Source organism: Hoplias malabaricus, chromosome 4, assembly GCF_029633855.1.
Source record: "Hoplias malabaricus isolate fHopMal1 chromosome 4, fHopMal1.hap1, whole genome shotgun sequence".
Taxonomy (NCBI): domain Eukaryota; kingdom Metazoa; phylum Chordata; class Actinopteri; order Characiformes; family Erythrinidae; genus Hoplias; species Hoplias malabaricus.
This window is the reverse complement of record NC_089803.1, coordinates 57,225,270-57,245,772: the sequence shown is the minus strand read 5'-3', so window position 1 is coordinate 57,245,772 and position 20,503 is coordinate 57,225,270. Positions and strand designations below refer to the sequence as shown.

The 20,503-nt window shown below is 38.2% G+C and overlaps 3 protein-coding genes across 7 annotated transcripts in view; 1 reads left to right on the top strand and 2 right to left on the bottom strand.

Annotated features, from left to right (window-relative positions):
* The first annotated feature begins 2,232 nt into the window (after nt 1–2,232).
* cd9b (CD9 molecule b) lies at nt 2,233–13,563 on the top strand. 2 transcript variants are annotated; one of them, XM_066667189.1, is made up of 8 exons: nt 2,233–2,390; nt 9,051–9,153; nt 11,675–11,772; nt 11,883–11,957; nt 12,047–12,148; nt 12,251–12,340; nt 12,763–12,846; nt 13,262–13,563. In XM_066667189.1, exons 1-8 carry the CDS (start codon nt 2,322–2,324, stop codon nt 13,325–13,327), a joined length of 687 nt encoding a protein of 228 aa, XP_066523286.1. In that variant the 5' UTR covers nt 2,233–2,321; the 3' UTR covers nt 13,328–13,563. The 2 variants fall into 2 exon arrangements, with proteins under 2 accessions (XP_066523286.1, XP_066523285.1); XM_066667188.1 differs by lacking the exon at nt 2,233–2,390 and adding an exon at nt 5,978–6,343.
* Nucleotides 13,564–13,906: 343 nt separating this feature from the next.
* Nucleotides 13,907–18,997, bottom strand: LOC136693933 (small lysine-rich protein 1). 2 transcript variants are annotated; one of them, XM_066667191.1, is made up of 3 exons: nt 18,919–18,997; nt 15,600–15,641; nt 13,907–14,704 (listed from the first exon to the last, which is right to left on the bottom strand). In XM_066667191.1, the coding sequence occupies exons 2-3, from the start codon at nt 15,600–15,602 to the stop codon at nt 14,453–14,455; spliced, it is 255 nt and encodes an 84-aa protein (XP_066523288.1). In that variant the 5' UTR covers nt 15,603–15,641; nt 18,919–18,997; the 3' UTR covers nt 13,907–14,452. The 2 variants fall into 2 exon arrangements, with proteins under 2 accessions (XP_066523288.1, XP_066523287.1); XM_066667190.1 differs by lacking the exon at nt 18,919–18,997 and adding an exon at nt 15,915–15,968.
* Nucleotides 14,590–20,503, bottom strand: part of strip2 (striatin interacting protein 2) — a 37,525-nt gene continuing 31,611 nt past the window's right edge. Inside the window, exons 21-23 of one of the 3 annotated variants that reach the window (XM_066667186.1) lie at nt 18,919–19,165; nt 15,600–15,641; nt 14,590–14,704 (exon numbers count right to left, since the gene is read on the bottom strand). In XM_066667186.1, the coding sequence (XP_066523283.1) occupies nt 14,698–14,704; nt 15,600–15,641; nt 18,919–19,165 (296 nt within the window). In that variant the 3' untranslated portion in view covers nt 14,590–14,697. Of the gene's footprint in view, nt 14,705–15,599; nt 15,642–17,123; nt 19,166–20,503 lie in introns of those variants that run through there. The other 2 variants (XM_066667187.1, XM_066667184.1) reach the window with 2 other exon arrangements.

Sequence of the window (20,503 nt, the reverse complement as noted above, 5' to 3'; positions counted from 1 at the left end):
ACCAGTCAACACCAGCATGCGGGGGCATGTAAAATGCATCAGGGAAACACATTTTATTCATAAACCTTTTCTTCATTCCATCATGTTATTCAGTGTTTCTAATTCCATACTGCTGTTTTCTGTGGTGTCTGAGCTGTTTCTAACCTCATGATTGACAGCCATTGTGCACTGGTTGCTAAGGATGACGTGCAGTAGTAGGATGGCTGTCACAACACTGATGAGTGGGTGAGGGTGTGCGGCGCTGTGTCCAGGACAATGGACTCATTCTTCTGTACAAAACAGTGCCTTTCCCCAAAGCGCAATTGTCATCCTTACTGTCCTTTCGTCTGTACCACCCCGATACAAGCAGCTTGAGAGGAAAACAGACAAAGCCAGAAAAGTTATTGATGAGAGGGAGGATGATCTGTCACAGTTATGTGCACTAGAAAGCACAATGTGATGGCAATGATGAGTAAGGCAACAGCACATATTAATGATCTACACTGACAGTGTCTATAAAAGCTACAAATCTCATAACATAGACTTTAAAAACTGCTTTCACAGGTCAAATCTGTGTGGTGTTGTCTTTTTAGGTGGGGCTGTGGTTACACTTGTTAGTTCATGGGTCTTGGCACTTGGCCATTGTGTATATCCTACAATCATGGGATCATTCCTAAAGCAGGTGATTGATGCCTGTGTTAAGTCTTGGGATTTGTGGCGTAAGGTCAATATTGAATGACTCTCTGTCCCACAGATTTGTAATATTCCATCATCTACAAGGAGCTGTCATTTTCACATACTAAAAAAAGTTAAGCATCAAGAGCATCAGTGTTGACAAGCGCATCATCACCAAGAGTCATGCGCATTAGTCAAAATGCAGAATGTGCAATATCAATTAAGTCAAAATATGTCAGTCACATCATGGTACAAGTTTTTTGCTTCATAAAAAATAAAAACTTGATATAAAAGATATAACTTATAAACCCCCGGATAACTTTTAGACACAACCCTTCATTCCTTTCTTCATTCAAAATGAGCCCTTTATTTTGAGAGGATGCAACATGCATTATTAATGTCATGACATTTTAAAGAGTATTATATGGATATAATGGTGTAATGGTCAACCTGTTTATTAAATCTTATCTAAAATCACTTCAGAAAAGTACTCAGACATATCACATGTTTTTGTGTTAGCTATGATGAAAACAACTGTATATTTAAGTTCTGGGGAAAATACATGCAACGTTTCATGTCAAAATATGTACTTTAGAAAAAAAAATTATTATTTCCAAATACCATGAAGCACTAGTCACACTAAACATTTGCCGTTTGCTTTGGCTCATGAAATGATTGAAACCACAGACTGAGACAGAGATGGGTCCAAAACACTCATGACCAAAAAGCAGCAATCCTCCATTTTGTTGCTCATTAGCCTGATAGTGGCAGCCGTTGTGCATAACTGTTGTTATCCAAGGTCGCAAGAAGCTAACATGGCTAACCTGTCTACCATACACAGGTAGAAACTAGAATAATATCAGATAACTAATCTACACACTCCAGATTCTATTAATAAAGTGATTCCTCTTAATAAAGTGCGTGTAACAAGAGTGAGAACTGTGTGAAATTTAACATAAATTTTAAAAATGAAATAAGTAAATATGCCTGTGAGGAAAATAATGTCCCGTTTTATTTAAAAGGGAGTGTTATGAAGTGTTACTCAGCATATAAACTGAAATTTTGCAGAAACATTTGTTATGTTTGAGTTTATTATAGTGATATAATAATACTGAATATAATATATTGTGCAGACGTATTATTTTCATTTACACCATGGCCAGTATGTTGTGGAATCATTCTAATTTGACTTTGACTTTAATATGGAGAAAAATTCATCATAAAGATCATAAAGATGCAGTAGTAATTTGCCTTTCTGTGTGTCATCACGACCAGGTTTTGTGCATTAATCAAGACAGCCTCCAGCAACAAAAATAGCTGCTGTGTAGTCCAGGGTACAGGCACAGAATGCACTTCTGCTAATATCGTTGAAATAAATAACTTGTTAAACCAATTTCTTGGCGTTTTTATATTTATTTATTCTATGTGTTATTTATGAAATGAAGTCGTGTTTCGTCAGTGGGCTCCGTTTGTTAAATTTGGGGGGAGTAGAGTTTTTTTCTTTTTGAGGCGTTTTCCCCGGAGGAGGAGCAGCGCCCACCCGCGGAGAGCACGAGAAGATCATCACACTCCCTTCATCATCTGGTCAGACTTCAGGATTTACGCACTTTATCACCTGAAAAAGGAGAAAAGCTCAGTGTGGACTAACACTTTCAGTTGATTTCATCATGGCAGCGCTCACCAGTGGAGAAATGTGCATCAAATACCTCCTCTTCGTCTTCAACTTCTTTGTCTGGGTGAGTTTCAGTAAACAGTCACTTTACATTTACATCCATAAGAACGATTGTGTTTACATGACATCACTCTACCGACTCACGTGTCATTAGTAGCTGATTCCTTACTTTATATTCAGTAGTAATCAATACCCTGTAATAATGGCATTATTCAATAATCACCAGTGCAAACTTAAATATTATAAAACAGTTTTTTATAGGAACAATGATATGAAACGACATATACTTAATGTAAAGTATTATTAACAAGTTAATTATAATATTTGTGAACATACAGTTAGTTAATATTAATCATTGCTTAATAAATATTATATATACATATTTTTTTAAATAATTAAACACCTGTACAATATTTTAACTTACATATAGTGGTCTTTAAATTGATCTCATAACCTCTTTTAGGCCTCAACTCATATACCTTAAGGTTTGCTCATTCCTTTGGGAACATGTCAATTTATCTTGTCAGTGCTGTCTTTGTGGACTTTTTGTTTGAAGTAAGTGTTTCATACTCCTACTCTTTCATCCTATATTGCTCATAAACAGCTCAACACAGTCACAATGTTTGACACAAACATGGCCTGAGTGCAACTGAGTTGATGTTAAAAAAAAAAGAGTTAAATGTTGAAGATGCTTTAATCTGATTGAATTTTGTATGTTTGATTTTTGGTGCACCTAAATTGTATTTTACTGTGGAAATATCTGTCTAATCTAATTGCTGATATGATGTATTTGGAACCAGAAAATTATGTTTTGCAAATCATTTAATTTTTTAAAAAAATTCATGACCATTTCGAATTTAATTTGAATAAACCAGTGTATTGTAAAAAATATGTGGAAATTTGGAAAATTGATTTTGAGTCTTTGGCCTGGTGTATGTATATCTTGGCCTCAAGTGTATATTTCACTGAATTGAAACAACAAGGATTACAAAATGACAAATCATTCATACAGGATCTAGATATAAAATACAGGTTCATGACTTCTAATAGAGGACCTTTTAAATAAAGTTATCTCAGCCGACAATACAAGATGTAAGCAACAATGAAACAGGACACAGCAACATGTGCATTGTGGTGACAATCTATGATAGAACAAGGAAAACTTGGCATTGCAGGCTTGTATTAAATCTTTTCTTTTCTCTCAGTTGAGCAGCTGGGTATTTCGGTTTTCCTGCAACCAAATAATATATTAAAAATCAATAATTTGCTGAGTTTGTAAGTGAAAGTATGTATAGAGTGATTGGTATTAATGTAGGTGTAGTGAGGAGGGAGCCATTTCGAATAGAGTTCTAGTGTCTGAAAGAATGTGGAGCAGCCATTAAGTCATTATTGAGAAAAAAAATTTAATTACTAACTATAGTTTTTCTGAACAATGAACTGAAGAACATACTAGAGCACAGACCTCATCATTTTGTGTTTGGGATTACTTGGAGAGAAACAGCAAGGTGAAAAAATTCATTCATTCATTCATTATCTGTAACCGCTTATCCAGTTCAGGGTCGCGGTGGGTCCAGAGCCTACCTGGAATCATTGGGCGCAAGGCGGGAATACACCCTGGAGGGGGCGCCAGTCCTTCACAAGGCAACACACACACACACATTCACTCACACACTCACACCTACGGAAACTTTGGAGTCGCCAATCCACCTACCAACGTGTGTTTTTGGACTGTGGGAGGAAACCGGAGCACCCGGAGGAAACCCACGCGGACATGGGGAGAACACACCAACTCCTCACAGACAGTCACCCGGAGCGGGAATTAAACCCACAACCTCCATGCCTCTGGAGCTGTGTGACTGCGACACTACATGCTGCGCCACTGCGCAGCCCCAGGAGAAAAAATAAATAAATAAAATAAAACAACTGCCAAATAAAAAGGAATTGCTGAAATATTTAGTATTTGAAGCCTCTGATGTAAGCACAGTCTGTATGGGACACAGCAGATTAAATAAATTTTCATTGTCTGTAACTGCTTACCTAGTTCAGGGTCGCAGTGGGTCCGGAGCCTACCTGGAATCACTGGGCAAAAGGCGGGAACACACCCTGGATTGGGCGCCAGGCCTTCGCAGGGTGACACACACTCACACATACACACCTAGGGACACTTTGGAGTCGCCAGTCCACCTACCAATGTGTGTTTTTGGACCGAGGGAGGAATCCAGAGCACCCAGAGGAAACCCACACGGACACTGGGAGAACACAACGAACTCCTCACAGACAGTCACCCAGAGTGGGGCTTGAACCCGTAACCCCAGACCCAGGACCCTGGAGCTGAGTGACAGTGACACTACCTGCTGCGCCAAGCAGATGAATTATTTATAAATAATATTCATTATGATCATTCTGGATCTGAAAGCTTTAGGAGAATGTCACTAATACAAGTTATTTCATCTGTTTAGTAGTAACCACAAGGCAGTAAATAGTTTGTGAAAAGCAGTTTACTCAAATTGAATTTTATAAGAGCATAGTTGTAAATTACAAAAGTGACTGCCAAAAAAAAGAAACACCTGTTGTACTTTGGATGCTGATAGGATCAACCAGCGCGACAGTGATAGGTTGACAGTGATAATCCAACATAGACCAGTTCAGAACCTTTGTTGCTGCAGGTGTGTCTTTAAAAAAAATATAATGGAACAGACAGATTTTTTTAGAAATTGGACATTGTAGCTGAATTACAGAATGGCATGCTTTCCTTCTTGTGATTCTATGTAATTATAATCTTGGATAAACTGAAGATTACTTACACATGGCTTCTTTAATTATTCCTATTTAAGGGTTGCATTCCAGTCTGTATCTGTCCTGACTTTTGATGTTATTCACTGAAGTAAATGATATTCATCAATATAGGTAGAAGGAAACATCGCTGGAACTCTCATCAATGTAGTTTACAAGCTGCATTACTATTGACAAAATCTCTTGTCGCACATAGTTCGAAGCACAGAACTAATGTTTGATTAAAGTTTTAAAAGTCTTCAGAGCATCTGATATTAGTGCACTAACCTGCCCACACTGTCAGGATTCTGCAAGTTTGATTTTGATTGCCTATCCACACACTTCTGTGCATCATTTTTTAATGCACTTGCCTTGTGCTAGTACATCCTTCTGTATATACTGCAGAAATATTAAGCTTGCTACATGTTGTTTTGTATCATTATTCTGTATATATAATGCAGTGCGAAACAGAAAGCGAGAATCTAGAGAAATCAACCATTTATGTCTGCAGTCCGGAGACGAGGATGTGGGAGGGACACACTAAGTGGGAGGGACACACTAAGTGGGAGTGTAGTACCGCCCACATGGATTTACTTCCAGGCTGTGCGCGTGCATATACAGAAATAGAGAGAGAGAGAGTGTTGGACGTGGGTTAAACGAAAAAAGAATACGAGTCAACAACTCCCGTTAAAACTAAAAATATTAATATTTTAACCCGCCGAACCCACATTAGCGATAGGTGTCTTTATAATGATCAGTCTAATACACATCTTGGGCGCCCCCGTGTTTGCATTTGTATGACAGGACTGAAAAAACACCAGAATAATGTCCTACAAATGTGCTCCATGAATTAAAACGAAACCGAAGCCAAAAAGTGAAACCAACCGAAAGAGCCACGAGCAAGCAGCCATCTTAGAGACGTTGTGATATTATTGTATTTTAACGTAATATAAAACGGAGACACGTTTGCCCACAGTCAGCCTGTCCACTTCAGTCCCAGCCCACCTTCCGACGCAGCCAGTAGTACGGGAGTTACGTCAAGCTCAAGGAAGTCATAAGGGTGTTTTTCTTCTTTAGTTTCAGGCGTGAAAGACATTGGGCTGCTGGAGTTACGTGCTGTAGGGTTGAATTGAGTTTCGTTTTGTTTCTACGCTTCGTTTTAAAAATCTATTCAAAATGGGTGTAGTAACAGGAGGAGTTAGCTGCATCAAGTACCTGATGTTTGCCTTCAATTTCTTGTTTTGGGTATGTACTATTTCATTTTTTTCTTGCTTCTGTTGGTATAATCGTGAACAGTTGTTTCACTATTGGCGTGGCGTAGTTCATAATGTTAACACTTTTTGGTTGTGGTGCCATAACTCTTAAATCCAACCAGTATTAAATAAAGTCTGGTAATTTATGATGTTTGAATGTTAAAAGAATATGAATTAATAGATGTAATATAACTTGGCTGATACGGGCTTAAAATGGTGGCGGTTGAGAGAAACCAGAATTGTTTTTTTTCGGTTTCACTGAATTAGCTAAACAAATGCTTATCATGTTGTTTAACCGTCATGCTAATTACATAAGGACAGCGTATTGAGTGTTTAATTTTGTTGGATACGGTTACCTATTTGCAACAACAGTATATGTTTAGGAATATTTAACAGGTGGTGTTTTGAAGTAAAATATTTAGTGCGCTGAAATATGCGAAATTGTTGCTTGTGGTTCACGTGATTTTACGTTACCTCTCACAGGTGTGAACATCAGTGGAACACAAATGGCACAGCTATCATAAAACTATATTCCAATGCTCAGTTTATGTATGGTCATATAGGAAATAAGGTTTCACAGCAGAGCTATTAGACAAACTGGTCAAAGAAATGGACATAAAAGCGTTTTGAGGTTGGTTTGATAATGGGTTTAAGTAATTAAGTGGAAGAGGCCATGCATCTCTTACTACTTTGGAATATCAATTTGGTGCCAGAGTTTCAGGACAAGATCAGAAGAAAGTGTCATGTATCTGAGATTGAAACTGTTTAACTTAATCACATTTAGTATCTATTATGTCGATTATGAGGCTAAAATTTGATTAACTAGGAACAGTTGGCTGGAATATACTTCCCCCTAAACTATCCCCCCCCTCCTTCACTCTACTTGGATATTCCAGGGCTGGGTTTACAATGGAAAAACCCATCCCACAACTGTAGGCTATTATACTCCCAGGCCTCTATGACCTTACAGCAGAGATATGTAGTTTCATGACCATTCTCTGTACCCTGCTGATTTTAAACGACTAAGCAAACAAGGCAAACAGGTTTTCTACACAGCCCACAGAGAACCTTAGCTTACCTGTGGTATGCACAACAGAATTAATGCTGAGTTGTGGGCAGCAGGTGTGTTTAGTGCAAACTTTTGATGTTCCCAATTGAAGTTCAAACAACTGAAGTTCCCACCCAATAGAGGAGAACAAAAAACACATTTTTATTTCTGTAGGGTTTGTCCTCCACTGTTTTACCAAAATAACTCCCAAAATATTAATTTTTTTGTAATTTCATCACTAAGAGTTTGAGTCCTAATGCTTAATCACTTTTACATATTTCAACACAGTTTGGAATTATTTTGTGACTTTGAGCAAATACAAAAATAAATAAATAAATAAAATAGATTACAATATAAAATGTGGGCTTCCTATTGCCAGGTCTCTCTTTCCTTGTATGTTATTCTTTTGGTCTTTCTTTCACACATTCATGTCCAGGGAGCACAGAACACGCCCACTTTGACATTGTTAGAAAACAAAGTTTCAGAGAACTTGTTCTGTTGAAACCGGAAAGGTAAAAAAAAACATACTTTAAGGTTTGCTCATTCCTTTGGGAACATGTCCAATTCCGTCAGCCTTAAAACACTATAACCTGTTTGAAATAGTTTTCTCACATCCTGACAGTGAAACAAGCACTTCAAGCAGTTCAGGGTCACGGTATAAAACATCATTTTGCTTGTGCTTATGCTGTAATTAAATTTTCCATGGCATGTCTGCATCCATATTTGTTGTGCAACACAGCTGTCTTTATAAATCGAGTACTGGGGATCTATTATCTTTGCCGTTTATTGCTTCTCGGGTAATATACAGCATGATGGCTGATAAATTACATTTGATCTTTGTTGTCATAAATATAGCCAGTGTGAAGTCATAGAAATAAAATGGTAGTGGATTTGGTGGCTTCACTCTGTAACATCTCCCCACACTGTTACTCATTTTTCTGTTCTTAAAGCGTCGACACCCTCATTTCTGGAGGACTGGTTTGTCTTCATTCCTTGTGAATGAGTTAGTTTTGCCCCTTTCCCATGATTTGCATTTTCCATTAAGACAGCACCAGATTATGAAAGCTAATTAGAGGAACAAAAATTAAAAGAACAAACAATCCACAATTAAGCCTTTAATTAATGGTAATTCCAAAGTGTTTATACAGTGTGTTCCATTTGCGTAAAGCTTGCCAAGTCTGGAACCAAACATCTGAGGCAAAGCTCCCTCACTAAAACCTATTACATTGTTTGTGGCCTAAGACCATTTTGAGATTTGACATCTGAGAAGGGTTTGCCCTAAAGCGCATATATTTGTAAATCCTTTCTGGACAGAGGTGTAGTTTTTTAGCAAATCTGTTTTTACCGCTATGTGACAGTATTAAAATTCTGTATTGTCAAAATGTGTGTAGACGTTACTGATCATATTTGAATTGTAAATAAGCTTAAATTTGCCATGTTGTATATCTGAATGTCTATGCAGGGCATTAATTAATTATATTTAATATGTAGTGTTGAAATGTATCCTTCTCTTTACAAGCTGATGTGGTAGTGCCATGTTTAGCAAAAAAGTCTTTGCCAGCTTGTACCATACACCAGTTTCTGATTATCTTGCTGCAGGAAATAACCTCAAACAAATTTTATTTGCATGTTTGCTTTGTGTTCTAATCAGATCGCAGGTACAGGAGTGTTAGCTGTTGCGCTCTGGCTCCGGTTCGACAAGGCAACTGAAGGACTTTTCCAAGTAGAGAACTCTCCTACTGCCTTCTTCACAGGTAAGGAGTGGAAGGAGGCCAGCATTGTTCGATCCAATTACCCCCCCCCCCATTCCAAAATATCACAGCATTTAAGAAATCAAGTTCTTATTCCTAATTTAGAAAAAGCCTTAAGGCATATGTTTGTTTTGGTGGTAGCCATGGCATCAAGTTACACCCAGCACTCAGTGACTAGTCATTTGAATTCAGCTCTGAGACTGGTCGGCGGTCTGCTGTATGAAAAAACAATGTGTAAATAAGGAAGTTGTTTATCATGATATGAATAACGACCAGAAAGGCAGTGAGAAATGTTTTATAAATCAGTAAAACCAATAACATGAGCTAAAATCAAGTCTGTCCGATAGTAAGATTTTCCTATTGACTACACTTCATTATGGCATTAATATAACTAAGATAAAGTATGTAACCCCCCTGGCATTTTTGCCCTTAAAACTAATATATAAAAAAATATAAATTTAGAGCTGTTAAGGGCTCTTTAATTTCTGTTTGCTTGTATTTAAAAAGCAGTCTGAGCTAAAAATATGCATGGACCTGTGGGGCTAAATTGCTGTAGGATAAATTGGCTTATGCTATGGGTCATTAATGTTCATGTCAAGATTTGATCAAAATCAAATGTTTTGGGGGGAAATGAGCCTTGAGAATAACCTAAAGCACATCAGCTCATAGTTAATGCATGTGTTCTCAGGTAGTTGTTCCTTTCTACACTGAAGAAAAGTTCAAAATGTCTCTGTAATTTAGGTCAAAATAGTTTTTCAGCATAGGTTCTTGCTGTTGGCATCCATGTGCCTGAGAGAATTAGTAGTTTTCTCTCAAATCAGAATTTCAGAGTTTATGTTAAGGCACTTTCACACACATACATGATCTGTTATCTGGACTGCTGAGGTTGTGGTTTGCTCACAGGTGTTGAAGCCTGCTGGTTTGGTGATGATGGTTAGATATATATCTCCCCTGAGAAATGCACTCTAAATGTACATATTCTTGTTTCCTTTCACTCATAATGACAGTTGACACCTTTTATTATTGAATTATGCAGACCTGTTTAAATTCTCCTTAATGTTTTATCATTGATCCAGAGTTTCAGTATTTTACTGGAAACATAAAACCATTATATACTTTAGGAAAAAAAACGTAGACTCGTTGGCTTGTCTATTAAGTTAAATATTATTTCTGGCTGGTGTAGTTATTTGGAAATCATCATCATCATCATCATCATTTTCTTCTCCGCTTCTCCATTTCAGGGTCGCAGTGTTATTTGGAAATGTTCATTTTTTTTATCTTGAGCGTAGGAGGAAAGCAGATATCTAGTTTAGGAAGCTGAATATGGAAAGAACTCTTCTAATGAGGAAAACCACAACCTTAAAGCTGGCTGTCAAGATTTTCTCAGCTTACCATTTTTCTTTTTTTCTTTCCATGTTTCTGAAGTCCATTTTGTAAAAAAGTGGAGTTAAGTTACAGTGATGAAAGTGTGTGTGTGTGTGTGTATAAAATTACAAACCAATGAGGCTGTGGTTTGCAGTGGTACACACTACAGAATCCTACCTAAGAATAAAAACTTTGAGTCAGCTTTAGGCCAGACGCCCCTTTAAACTGAACCTTTAGCAGGGTATTTTATTTATTTATTTATTTATTTATTTATTTATTTATTTATTTAAATGTTTCAGGTGAGTCTTGTGCTTTAAATGGTTGGTGAGTTGCAGGATGAGTAGTGGTCATTTTAGAGTTTGAGAGTTGTATTTAGGCACTGGCTGCCTGTGTTAAGAGTGGTGCTGTTTAGAAGGGCGAGGCAAATTTAGAACGTATTTGTCCCCCTCCCACTCCCTATTTCTGCAAACCCGCACAGTGGCGCCTTTCTGCACCCACTACTCACCCCACCCCCTCCCAACAGAAACAGCATTGTTCTTTCTAGTTTGTTTCCCTGTCAGGACTTGATAGCTGCTCCCTCTTGCTCTCTGCCTGCACCACAGCAAATGGGGCTTTTAGCACCATGCTGCTGTATAAGAGAGGGCTGTCTTGCAATGCAAAACATCTTGATGATAGGCTGTTGACAACAATAGCTTGTGGGTAGACGCCTATTGCAGACTTCAGCATTGGAGCTATTGTTTTATGCACTCTTGGCATACTGCATACGCCCATGCTAGGCTAATGGGATGGCTTTGCTATGAGGCATAGCTTGTACCAAATCTTATTTTGGAGAAACCTGCTACCATGTGTGTATGCGCTTCACTTAGAATTTCCTACTGTATAGTTTACTTTAACAATCGCCACTGGGACACACACAACTTCAACAGGAATGGACATCCATCAACTGCTCTAAGCTGAGGTGGTGAATATGTGTGTGTTGGTTGTCATGGCACTAAACTCTGAATGGGTCATTTTCAAAGCTTAGTTTATTTTAAAATGAATATCTGTAAAACCACACTAAACTTAACTGTTTTAATAATATGAAAATACATCTTTTTCACAAGTTTATTAAGCGAACAAAGTTTTTAGTAGCGTCCTGATGAACTTTTGCTCTGTTTAGGTGTTTACATTCTTATTGTGGCCGGGGCCCTCATGATGGTGGTCGGCTTCCTTGGCTGCTGTGGGGCTATCCGAGAGTCACCATGCATGCTGGGATTGGTGAGTCCTCCAACAACTGGAGCTCTCTTGTAGGACAGGACATACATTTTTAGTGCTTTATATATATACAGTAAAAATAATAAAGGTTCCCACTCTCTCCCTCTGTCTAGTTCTTCGTATTCCTGCTTATAATATTTGCAGCAGAGGTAGCTGCTGGGATCTGGGGACTTTCCAACAAAGATAAGGTTGGTGGAGAACTTCAACATGGACTCAAGAAATTCAAGGAAAACATTTTGCATTTTCATAATACCAGCTCTGTTTCTTGGCTGTGCAGATTGTTGAAGAAGTAAAAACCTTCTACACCCAGACCTACAATAACTACTTATCTACTCAATCGCAACCACTGGCGGATGGCCTGAAAGCAATTCAGTACAGTGTAGGTATCGATTGAGGCAAAGTGTTTTTGGATTTTGTTTTTTTTTTTTTTAATCTTCCTTTTAGGTCACACTGAAGGTATATTTCTTTCCACATTATTTAGCTTCAATGCTGTGGTACCACTGGAACTTCCTTCGCTGGAGCCGACAAAACCTGTCCGCAACAACAAGGTCTGCAGGGTCTCATCACAACGGTAAGGAAACACCTGTCTTCTGCCCGTTTCTCTGTTGCTACCAGCCTACTACAAGGATTATGAAAAATGTTATTATTATCAGTGATGCTGTAAACTAAATTAACACTGCTCTAAATGTGGTCATTATGACAAAAACATTTTGGTTTAGCTGAAAAGAAAGTTGACCCCTTCTATTTCAGTGGGTGTGAGAGTGAGTCAGAGTGAGTCAATTGAAAAGCCAGCTATTGTACCTTTTTTAGTTTAAAGACACCCCTGATATAAAGTATAGTACCACCACCTACACTAACAGTGTGTCATAAAAAGCCAAACTTAGCTTTTGGCCTACATTTTTACAAAGTTTGGGCACCACTGGTATTGAACAATTTAAATAGTCTTACTTTGGTGATTTTTAAAGTTTTTCTTTAATTCCACCATTTGTTTAGAGCTGTCCAGCTGCCATAGACGACCTGTTTAACGCCAAGCTACACATTATTGGTGGTGTTGGAATTGGCATCGGTGTGGTCATGGTGAGTAAGACTTTCAGAAGTCACCCATTCCATGGTTTGCATTTATTGAAACACTCCATAGGTTGGAAAAGCTTTACAAAATGTTGGCAAAATAAATTAATTCTTTTAATTGTAAAATGGACAATTTTACAATTAAAATGTTTGACAGTCAAAACGTCTAACAATTCAGTCAGAGCAATTTGGCAAAGAGAATCGTGCTACAGTTCTGGTTTCATGTTCTTAAGTCATCAGTTGCTTTTAAATTTTAGATTTTCTGCCTGTTTCCTGGTTATATAGAAATAAAAACCTCTCAAAGGGCACTGAGTCTGCTCATAGAAAGACACAGCCCTGACAGAAAAAGCATGATATGAGGTGGCTTAATTTGTAGAGATGTAAACTCTGCTCTGTCATTTACTGCTGCTTTTCTGTTTGGCAGATCTTTGGCATGATCTTCAGCATGATGCTCTGCTGTGCCATCAAACGAACCCGAGACATAGTGTAAAAAAGCTCCCAGATCCACATCATTACACCCACCTGCCTGCTGTTGATTTTAGATTTAAATAAAGGCCATGTGTTACCTGCTAAGCAAAGGACCACCGCTTCAGCACACCTTAAATCTGGTTAAAATTCTCTCTGATGCTGGCCAGCACTGACCCACCCAGCTGAATGGCTGAATGACAGTTGGTTTTTTTTTTTTTTTCTTTTTTTTTTTTTTTTTTTTTTGGGCTTTTTACTGATACATGAGCGTTACCCTAAATAACGGTCTAACCTGCTTTTTGTTCTTTCCCAGATGTTTTCCATTTTCATTTTTGATATATGTATAAATAAGGTCTTGTAAACATGATTTTTATTTCTTTTTAATAACATTATTTTTAAGAGGCATTTAGATTTAATAAATAGATTTCCCATATTCAAATACCAGATTTCTAGTTTGAAAAGCTAAATAAAATTGTCTAATACCAAGAGTTGGTTTAATTTGTTGGTAATTTCTCACCTTTTTTGTACAGACTCCACACAAGTGGTCTCAGATGTTCACTTTATATACAGAAAATTGAAGGCTGTGTACATTAACAAATGGCAATGTATTACAAGGCTATGAGGGAGGGGGAACATACCAAATTTTTTTAATTCATTACTGTAAAAAAAGCAGCTGTCCCATAGATGCCCAGTCGTATCAAGACATTCCGGAACCATGCCTTGACGTGTCTTTTCCCATCTGAGCAGTCCTACAGAGGGCTTTTTCTTCTACAGTAAAACAGTCACTCTTCCTGTAAAAATGTAATTGGGGTGATCATATCTGGCACAATCTGAAAGTTGGCTAAAATCCTTTGAAGTTGATGAACACAGGAAATTGGCCTTTAAAGACATTTAAAACAGCCATGAGCTAAAAAACAGCAAGTGACAATCAATGTTGTAAACTTATGTAGTATATTCACACAATGATCCGGACTATGTTCCATTGGCGCACACATACAATCTAAGGGAGTCAAAGAGTGCTGTATTTATAAAAATATATATATATATATATATTTTAACAGCAATTTAGCTACTTGGGTTTTTATCCCTGAAAATATAAGGCACTATTTTAATCTTATGCCTTTACGACTGTTAGCCGTCTCAGTACAATTCATTTTTTGTGTTTCTTTTTTTTTGATTTCTTCCCTTTTTTCTTTATGGCGTCAGGCCACCCAAAGCCTCTGAACACCAGGCAGTCCACAGCATTGTGGGATATGTAGTAGGCATTCTCCATTGCTGCTGGACTCAGTATGTCCACCTCAGGCTGTTTCGGCTTGGAACTTGCTGACTTTTTTTTAGATGATCGTTTCTTCTCACTTTTCTTCTTTGGTCTGGCGCTCTCTGACTTTTTGGTTTTCAGAGGCTGTAGAAAAAACAGTTGAATTAATAACTGAAATTTTCTAAAACTATCTGAACTTCAACTTAATTAGAGGTGAACAATTTGGGGAAAATTGTGACTAATTTAAATCACTCCCTTTTGTTTCATGTTATTAAATCTTTTTATTTTTTTGTACCCATCCACCTCCCCGTTACTTTTCAGAATTAATAAATTAATTTTATTTCAGAAACAAAAGGGAAAATGACATCTGCAAGTAATGGTCCGTGTCCTTTTTATCAAATCCTTTAACCATATAGGTGCATTTTGTTGCCCATTTGTTGTTCTGTATACTTTGTGAACCCCCCTTACACTCCTTTCACCAGGACCACCACAGAGCAGGAATGATTGGGGTGGTGGATCTCTCAGCACTGCAGTGACACTGATGTGATGTTGGTGTTAGTCTGTGTTGCACTTGTTGGTTTGGAGCAGACAGCAGTGCTGCTGGAGTCATATTAACATTAATGGCTGCTTAATGTGTGTACAAACCTTTGTAGACATCCAAGACAATTAGTAAATTTTACTTTAAGTGCACCCTATAAAGCCCATCAGCATTTTAATCAAACCGAGTAGCATTTATAATCCAGAGCTACATTCAACTTTAGTACCTGACTTCACTAATATTTGTGGCTGAATGTCATCAAATCCTCACAGAAAGTTTCCACAATTCAGTCAAAAGCATTGCCAGCATTAAAAGTATACTACTGCAGCAATGATGACAACATTTCTGAGAAAGTTCTGCATGGGTCTACAAATTTTAGTCATGACATAAATAGGTGTGTCCCTCAGACACTTTTCAAATTAACGCCTAAAGTTATGCCAACTACTACAGAGAGATAACACTAGTATTAACAACAAAGCTCTAGGAAAGTTTTCCACTCACCATTCTTGAGAATCCTTCTGAAACATGCAGATGAGATGATACCTGTGAATCATAGCAGAATTGCTCACTTTTCTACAGGCGTTGTTTTCTTTTATGATTGTTGGCAAGTGAAGGCCTGTTTCACTGTAGACAGGTTCTTCCACAAAACACATTCCTGACTCACAAACATGACACACAGCACTTAACTCTACCGTTATCTCTTCAACATTCCACATCGGTATAAATCACAGCACAACACCCCCAAGCCCAGAAGCCACAGGGACCATAGAATAATTTGTTCCTTTATTAGTAATAAGCAGAGAAAACATGTCCTACCAGACAGGAGGACCAGGTGCTCTTCACACCAAGGCCTCAGTCTTCTGAATAGTTTTTTGTTTGTTGAGGGTTGTCTTAGAGACACAGAACACAAGCAGTCATCCTAGTGTGAGCTCTCTCTCTAATCATGTGACCATCCACCAGGCATAACCATTCACTACACTGTTGTTTAAGCTTATAGTAGAGGTATATATAAACATTAATAAAAAAGAATACAACAAAGCCTACTAATAATGAATCTGTGTTGCTGGCAGTGAATAAAAATCAATGCAAAATGCCAAGACTCTACTCAAAATAGGATTTAACCATGTATTTTTAGACTTGGTTCCAACTGCCACGTTTTAACAGTGACCTCAATGACTGACCTAAGTTGAGACATTAGTTTCAGTGTTCCATTCAATTTAGAATTTTTTGTTTGCTAAATTTTTATTTTTTTATTTCATGCTGTATCAGGATATTCGCCATTATCACATCTTCGAATGATTCCGTTCAGTTCCAATGTACACCCTCATTTGGAAATTGCTTCACATATAAAATGTACATTTATTAACCTAATATCTCTCAAAAGGCACATATTATTTCAGTCCATTTCCTCCTTCTAAATGAGGATAAACCTTTGCAGTTACATTTTTTCCATGGGCATGTTTCATGTGCAGTCATTAAAAATTAAAGTTCTGCTTGCCCCAATAATCTGATACTATGAACATTAATTTCCAGGACGTATTCTAAGCATGTCTTAAATGCTGGTATTTACTATCATTCATTATCTATAACCACTAATCCAGTTCAGGGTAGTGGTGGGTCAAGAGCCTACCCGGAATCACTGGGCGCAAGGCAGGAATATACCCTGGAGGGGGCGCCAGTCCTTCACAGGGCAACACAGACACCAACACACACACCTGCGGACACTATTGAGTCACCAATCCACCTACCAACGTGTGTTTTTGGACTGTGGGAGGAAACCCACGCAGACACGGAGAGAACACACCAACTCCTCACAGACAGTCACCCGGAGCGGGAATCGAACCCACATCTTCTAGGTCCCTGGAGCTGTGTGACTGCGACACCAACCTGCTGCACCACCGTGCCGCCCGTCACTGGTATTTACTTGTTTATTATTATTTTTATATTTTGTTTGGTTTCAGAATTCAGATTCTATCTATTCTTATTTCATATTAACAGCAATTTTAGATCATTAGAGGGGCATTTTCTGCTGGTTGTCAGCAGAAGTAATCACATGGTGTTCGGTGAGGTCAGTTCATTAAAGCAGAAGGAGAGAGAAAATAGCATCTTAAGACGTGATATTTAATTCAGGAACAATGACACCAAAACAAATCTGAGACATGAAAACTGATTTAGGGTGAAATACGTCTCTCTGTAGCATCTTAAAGAGAAGTACAACATTTCTAAACATTTGCCCTGCAATAAAGACTCATCCCATACTCTGTACAGTAAATCAGTGTAGAAAAGGGGCTGAATTTTGCATGAATCTACAGTGCCCTTATCAGGTAGGTCATTAAACACCAGCACCTTGATTTTCTTAATACAACACTGAACATATTAATAAAAAGTGTGTGCGCTAATGTGCTAGTTTAATAGTGAGCTTGGGTGGGAAAGAGAGAGGAAATAGAAAGACAGAGAGGAGCATATAGGCAGGGAAAAGAGTGAGAGAGAGGTCCATGCGAGTGTGGAAAATAATGGAAGTGAGAAATAAAACGGTAGAGGGGTTGAGCAAGAAACCGTGAAATGAACAGAGAGACAAGAAGAGAGAAAGAAAGAGCGAGAGCAGGTGTTGACAAACTAATGTTAAAAATCAGCACCACTGTGTGGGAAGTTGTTTAATTGTAAAAAGGGTGATTCCATTCACCAAGGACACTTCAGTGCTTTTGTAATGTGCAGTTTGGGGCCTGGTCTGTGTGTGTGGAGTGGGAGGAAGCGCTTGACATCTGACAGACAAAAAGAAGCGCGCCTTTACTGCTTTATCAATGACGTTCACAGCACACACCTCGTCTCCGTGTGGAGAGGCATGTGGAAGAGAGAGGAAACTTTAAACACCGGTTCCTCCGGTCCTGCTGACACACGAGCTAGGCTTCCAGCTGCCGGCTTGGGCTTTTTCTTCTAGGACATATCAACAAAAACAGGAACAATAATGTGCTAAGCACAGGCCTATTCTTTCCAGTCTTTTTATATATGAGTCTGCATCAAAAATAAAAGTTCTACCAGCAGTTCCAGACTGAGAGAGATAATGATAAATAAATACATCCCTTCACTCTTCTCTTTAGAACTAGCTTGTAATCCTTCCAGTATCTGAATGTTCATTATCATACAATAGAAATATATAGAGGAGACACAGCCTGTCAAATATTTGGGGACACCGAGGACTGTAAAGGTGAATTCTGCTGATTTATGGCATGACACAATGTTTGAGATGTAAACAAAAATCACTGAGAGTAGTATGTAGATGACAAAGAACATTACTGACTCTGACTTCATGATAACATCGGTGATGGAAACCAGTGATTGTGATACTAAAACAAACCATGAACATGAATGTGTTGTGTGAGGTTTTATATTTAATGCTTAACGGTAAAAGTGTAAATCTGAAAAAAAAGGGTGCTATTTACAAATGTAAACGTTAAAACAACGCAGTGTCCTTAAACTTTTGACAAGCAGTGCATATTGATTTTCACATTGTTGTGAGGATTAGACATAATAAGATATAATAAATATCTGTATTTTTTGGAGGCGCATAATGCATCATGCTCATTTCATATGCTTTTTAAATCACCAGTCAGGATTAAAGTGGGGTTATCATTTCAAAGCTCATACATACATAGTATTTGAACAGATCTATATTTACAAGCATTCATTTACAGGAAGAATGTGATTGACACAGGTTCTTTGTCTGCATGCTTGTGATGGAGTGTGTGTGTGTGTGTCTGTGCGTGTTGGTGTGTTTCAGTCTAGTTTAGATTAAAATGTCTTTTGCGCCCATCTTCCTCACTGTTTTTGTAGCAGGCCCTCCCACTGTATCGGCTGAGAGAAGACCTCTCTCTCCAACCACATCTCATAGCTGTAGTGGAAGTCCTCAGGCAGCTCCACACGCTGACCCAGCACACTCTGCAGACAGTTGTCCACCGGCACAAACTCGCTGTTCTGGTTCTTATCGTAGCGCCGGGTGTTGAACTTCTCTATGCTCTCCCGCAGGGCACACTCCTCCGCCTGGAAGTCCCAGGGCCGAGCGTCAATATCTGAAAGATAAGTACGATTGAGGGGGAGGGGAGTATATTAGCTTCTTTCTCGGGACTGTCCACACTCACTTCTCTGTTAAGAGTAACAACAGAACATGAGATGGTGTTCATTGTATTTCATCATAGCTGTAATGTTGTTTATTATACCAAATGACCTTGCATTTTCTATAACAGAATGAATAAAGCACCAGGACAAACTGTGGGAAGAACACACACTGATAGAGGTCAGCTCTCTCTAGGCAATGTTCGGCTGGGAAAATGTTGTACCGCTTACTTAGATATTGTTGCCGACCAATTATACTCCTTCATAACAACAGTATTCTGTAATGGCAGTGGCCTCTTTCACCAGGACAACTGTTCAGGAGTGGTTTGAGGAACATGATATTGATATCAAGGTTTTGACATGGCCTCCAAAGTCCTCCAAATCTGATAGAGCGTCTGAGGGATGTGCCAAAATAAAATAGTAATAAATAGGTAGATAGATCCATTGTGGCCCAAATTTTTTACTTAAAGGACACCACAGAAAAACCTATAAGACATCTCATAAAGTTCTTGCCTTGATAGGTCAGAGATATTTTGCTGGCCTAAAGTGGACTTATATAGTGGCACAATATTAGGGAGCTGGGTTTGTTATTATGGCTGATTAGTGAATATTTGAAGTTTATTATATTATTTTTGTTGTTGTTGTTTTTCTTTTAACCCAAAAATGAGCTTAAACCAACAACTGTTGTTTGTTAGAGGGTGAAAAAAACAGCGGCTAACTGCACTGATTAAACAAAATATGAATGGCAAAAACGTTATTGCAAACTATAAATTCTCTGCAGATCATACAACCTATACACATCACTCCTGGGTCCTGTTCTGATGCTTCCAAGCCCATTGTTGGTGATTCAGATGATGGAAGTGCACATGGTGACTCTCTGAAAGGTCTGTAGCTATTCAACCCCTCCTCCACAGCAGGGGGTGCCACACTGTGTAATGTGACAATTCCTACTGTAAATATCATTGAACATTTCTGTGACTTATCACTTTTTTCCTTATTCAGTCAAGACTGAATAGCTGCTGTTTTCCTCAAACGTCAATGAGTCAGCATCCACTGTCCAACACCCTGTCATTCAGCTCCTCAGGTCTGACTGTTGTCTTATCATTCGATGGAGCCTAGGTTGTGACATGTGCTGTTACTACAATACAATCAACATTTGCTTCATCCATTGCTGGTCTTAATGGTTTGATTGATTGGTGACGTTTACTGTTGTGCTAAAAGGATAAATTCATAATGCAGCGAAATATCATTCTCTACAAACATCATACAATGTTATTAACAATTAAATCTGCAAA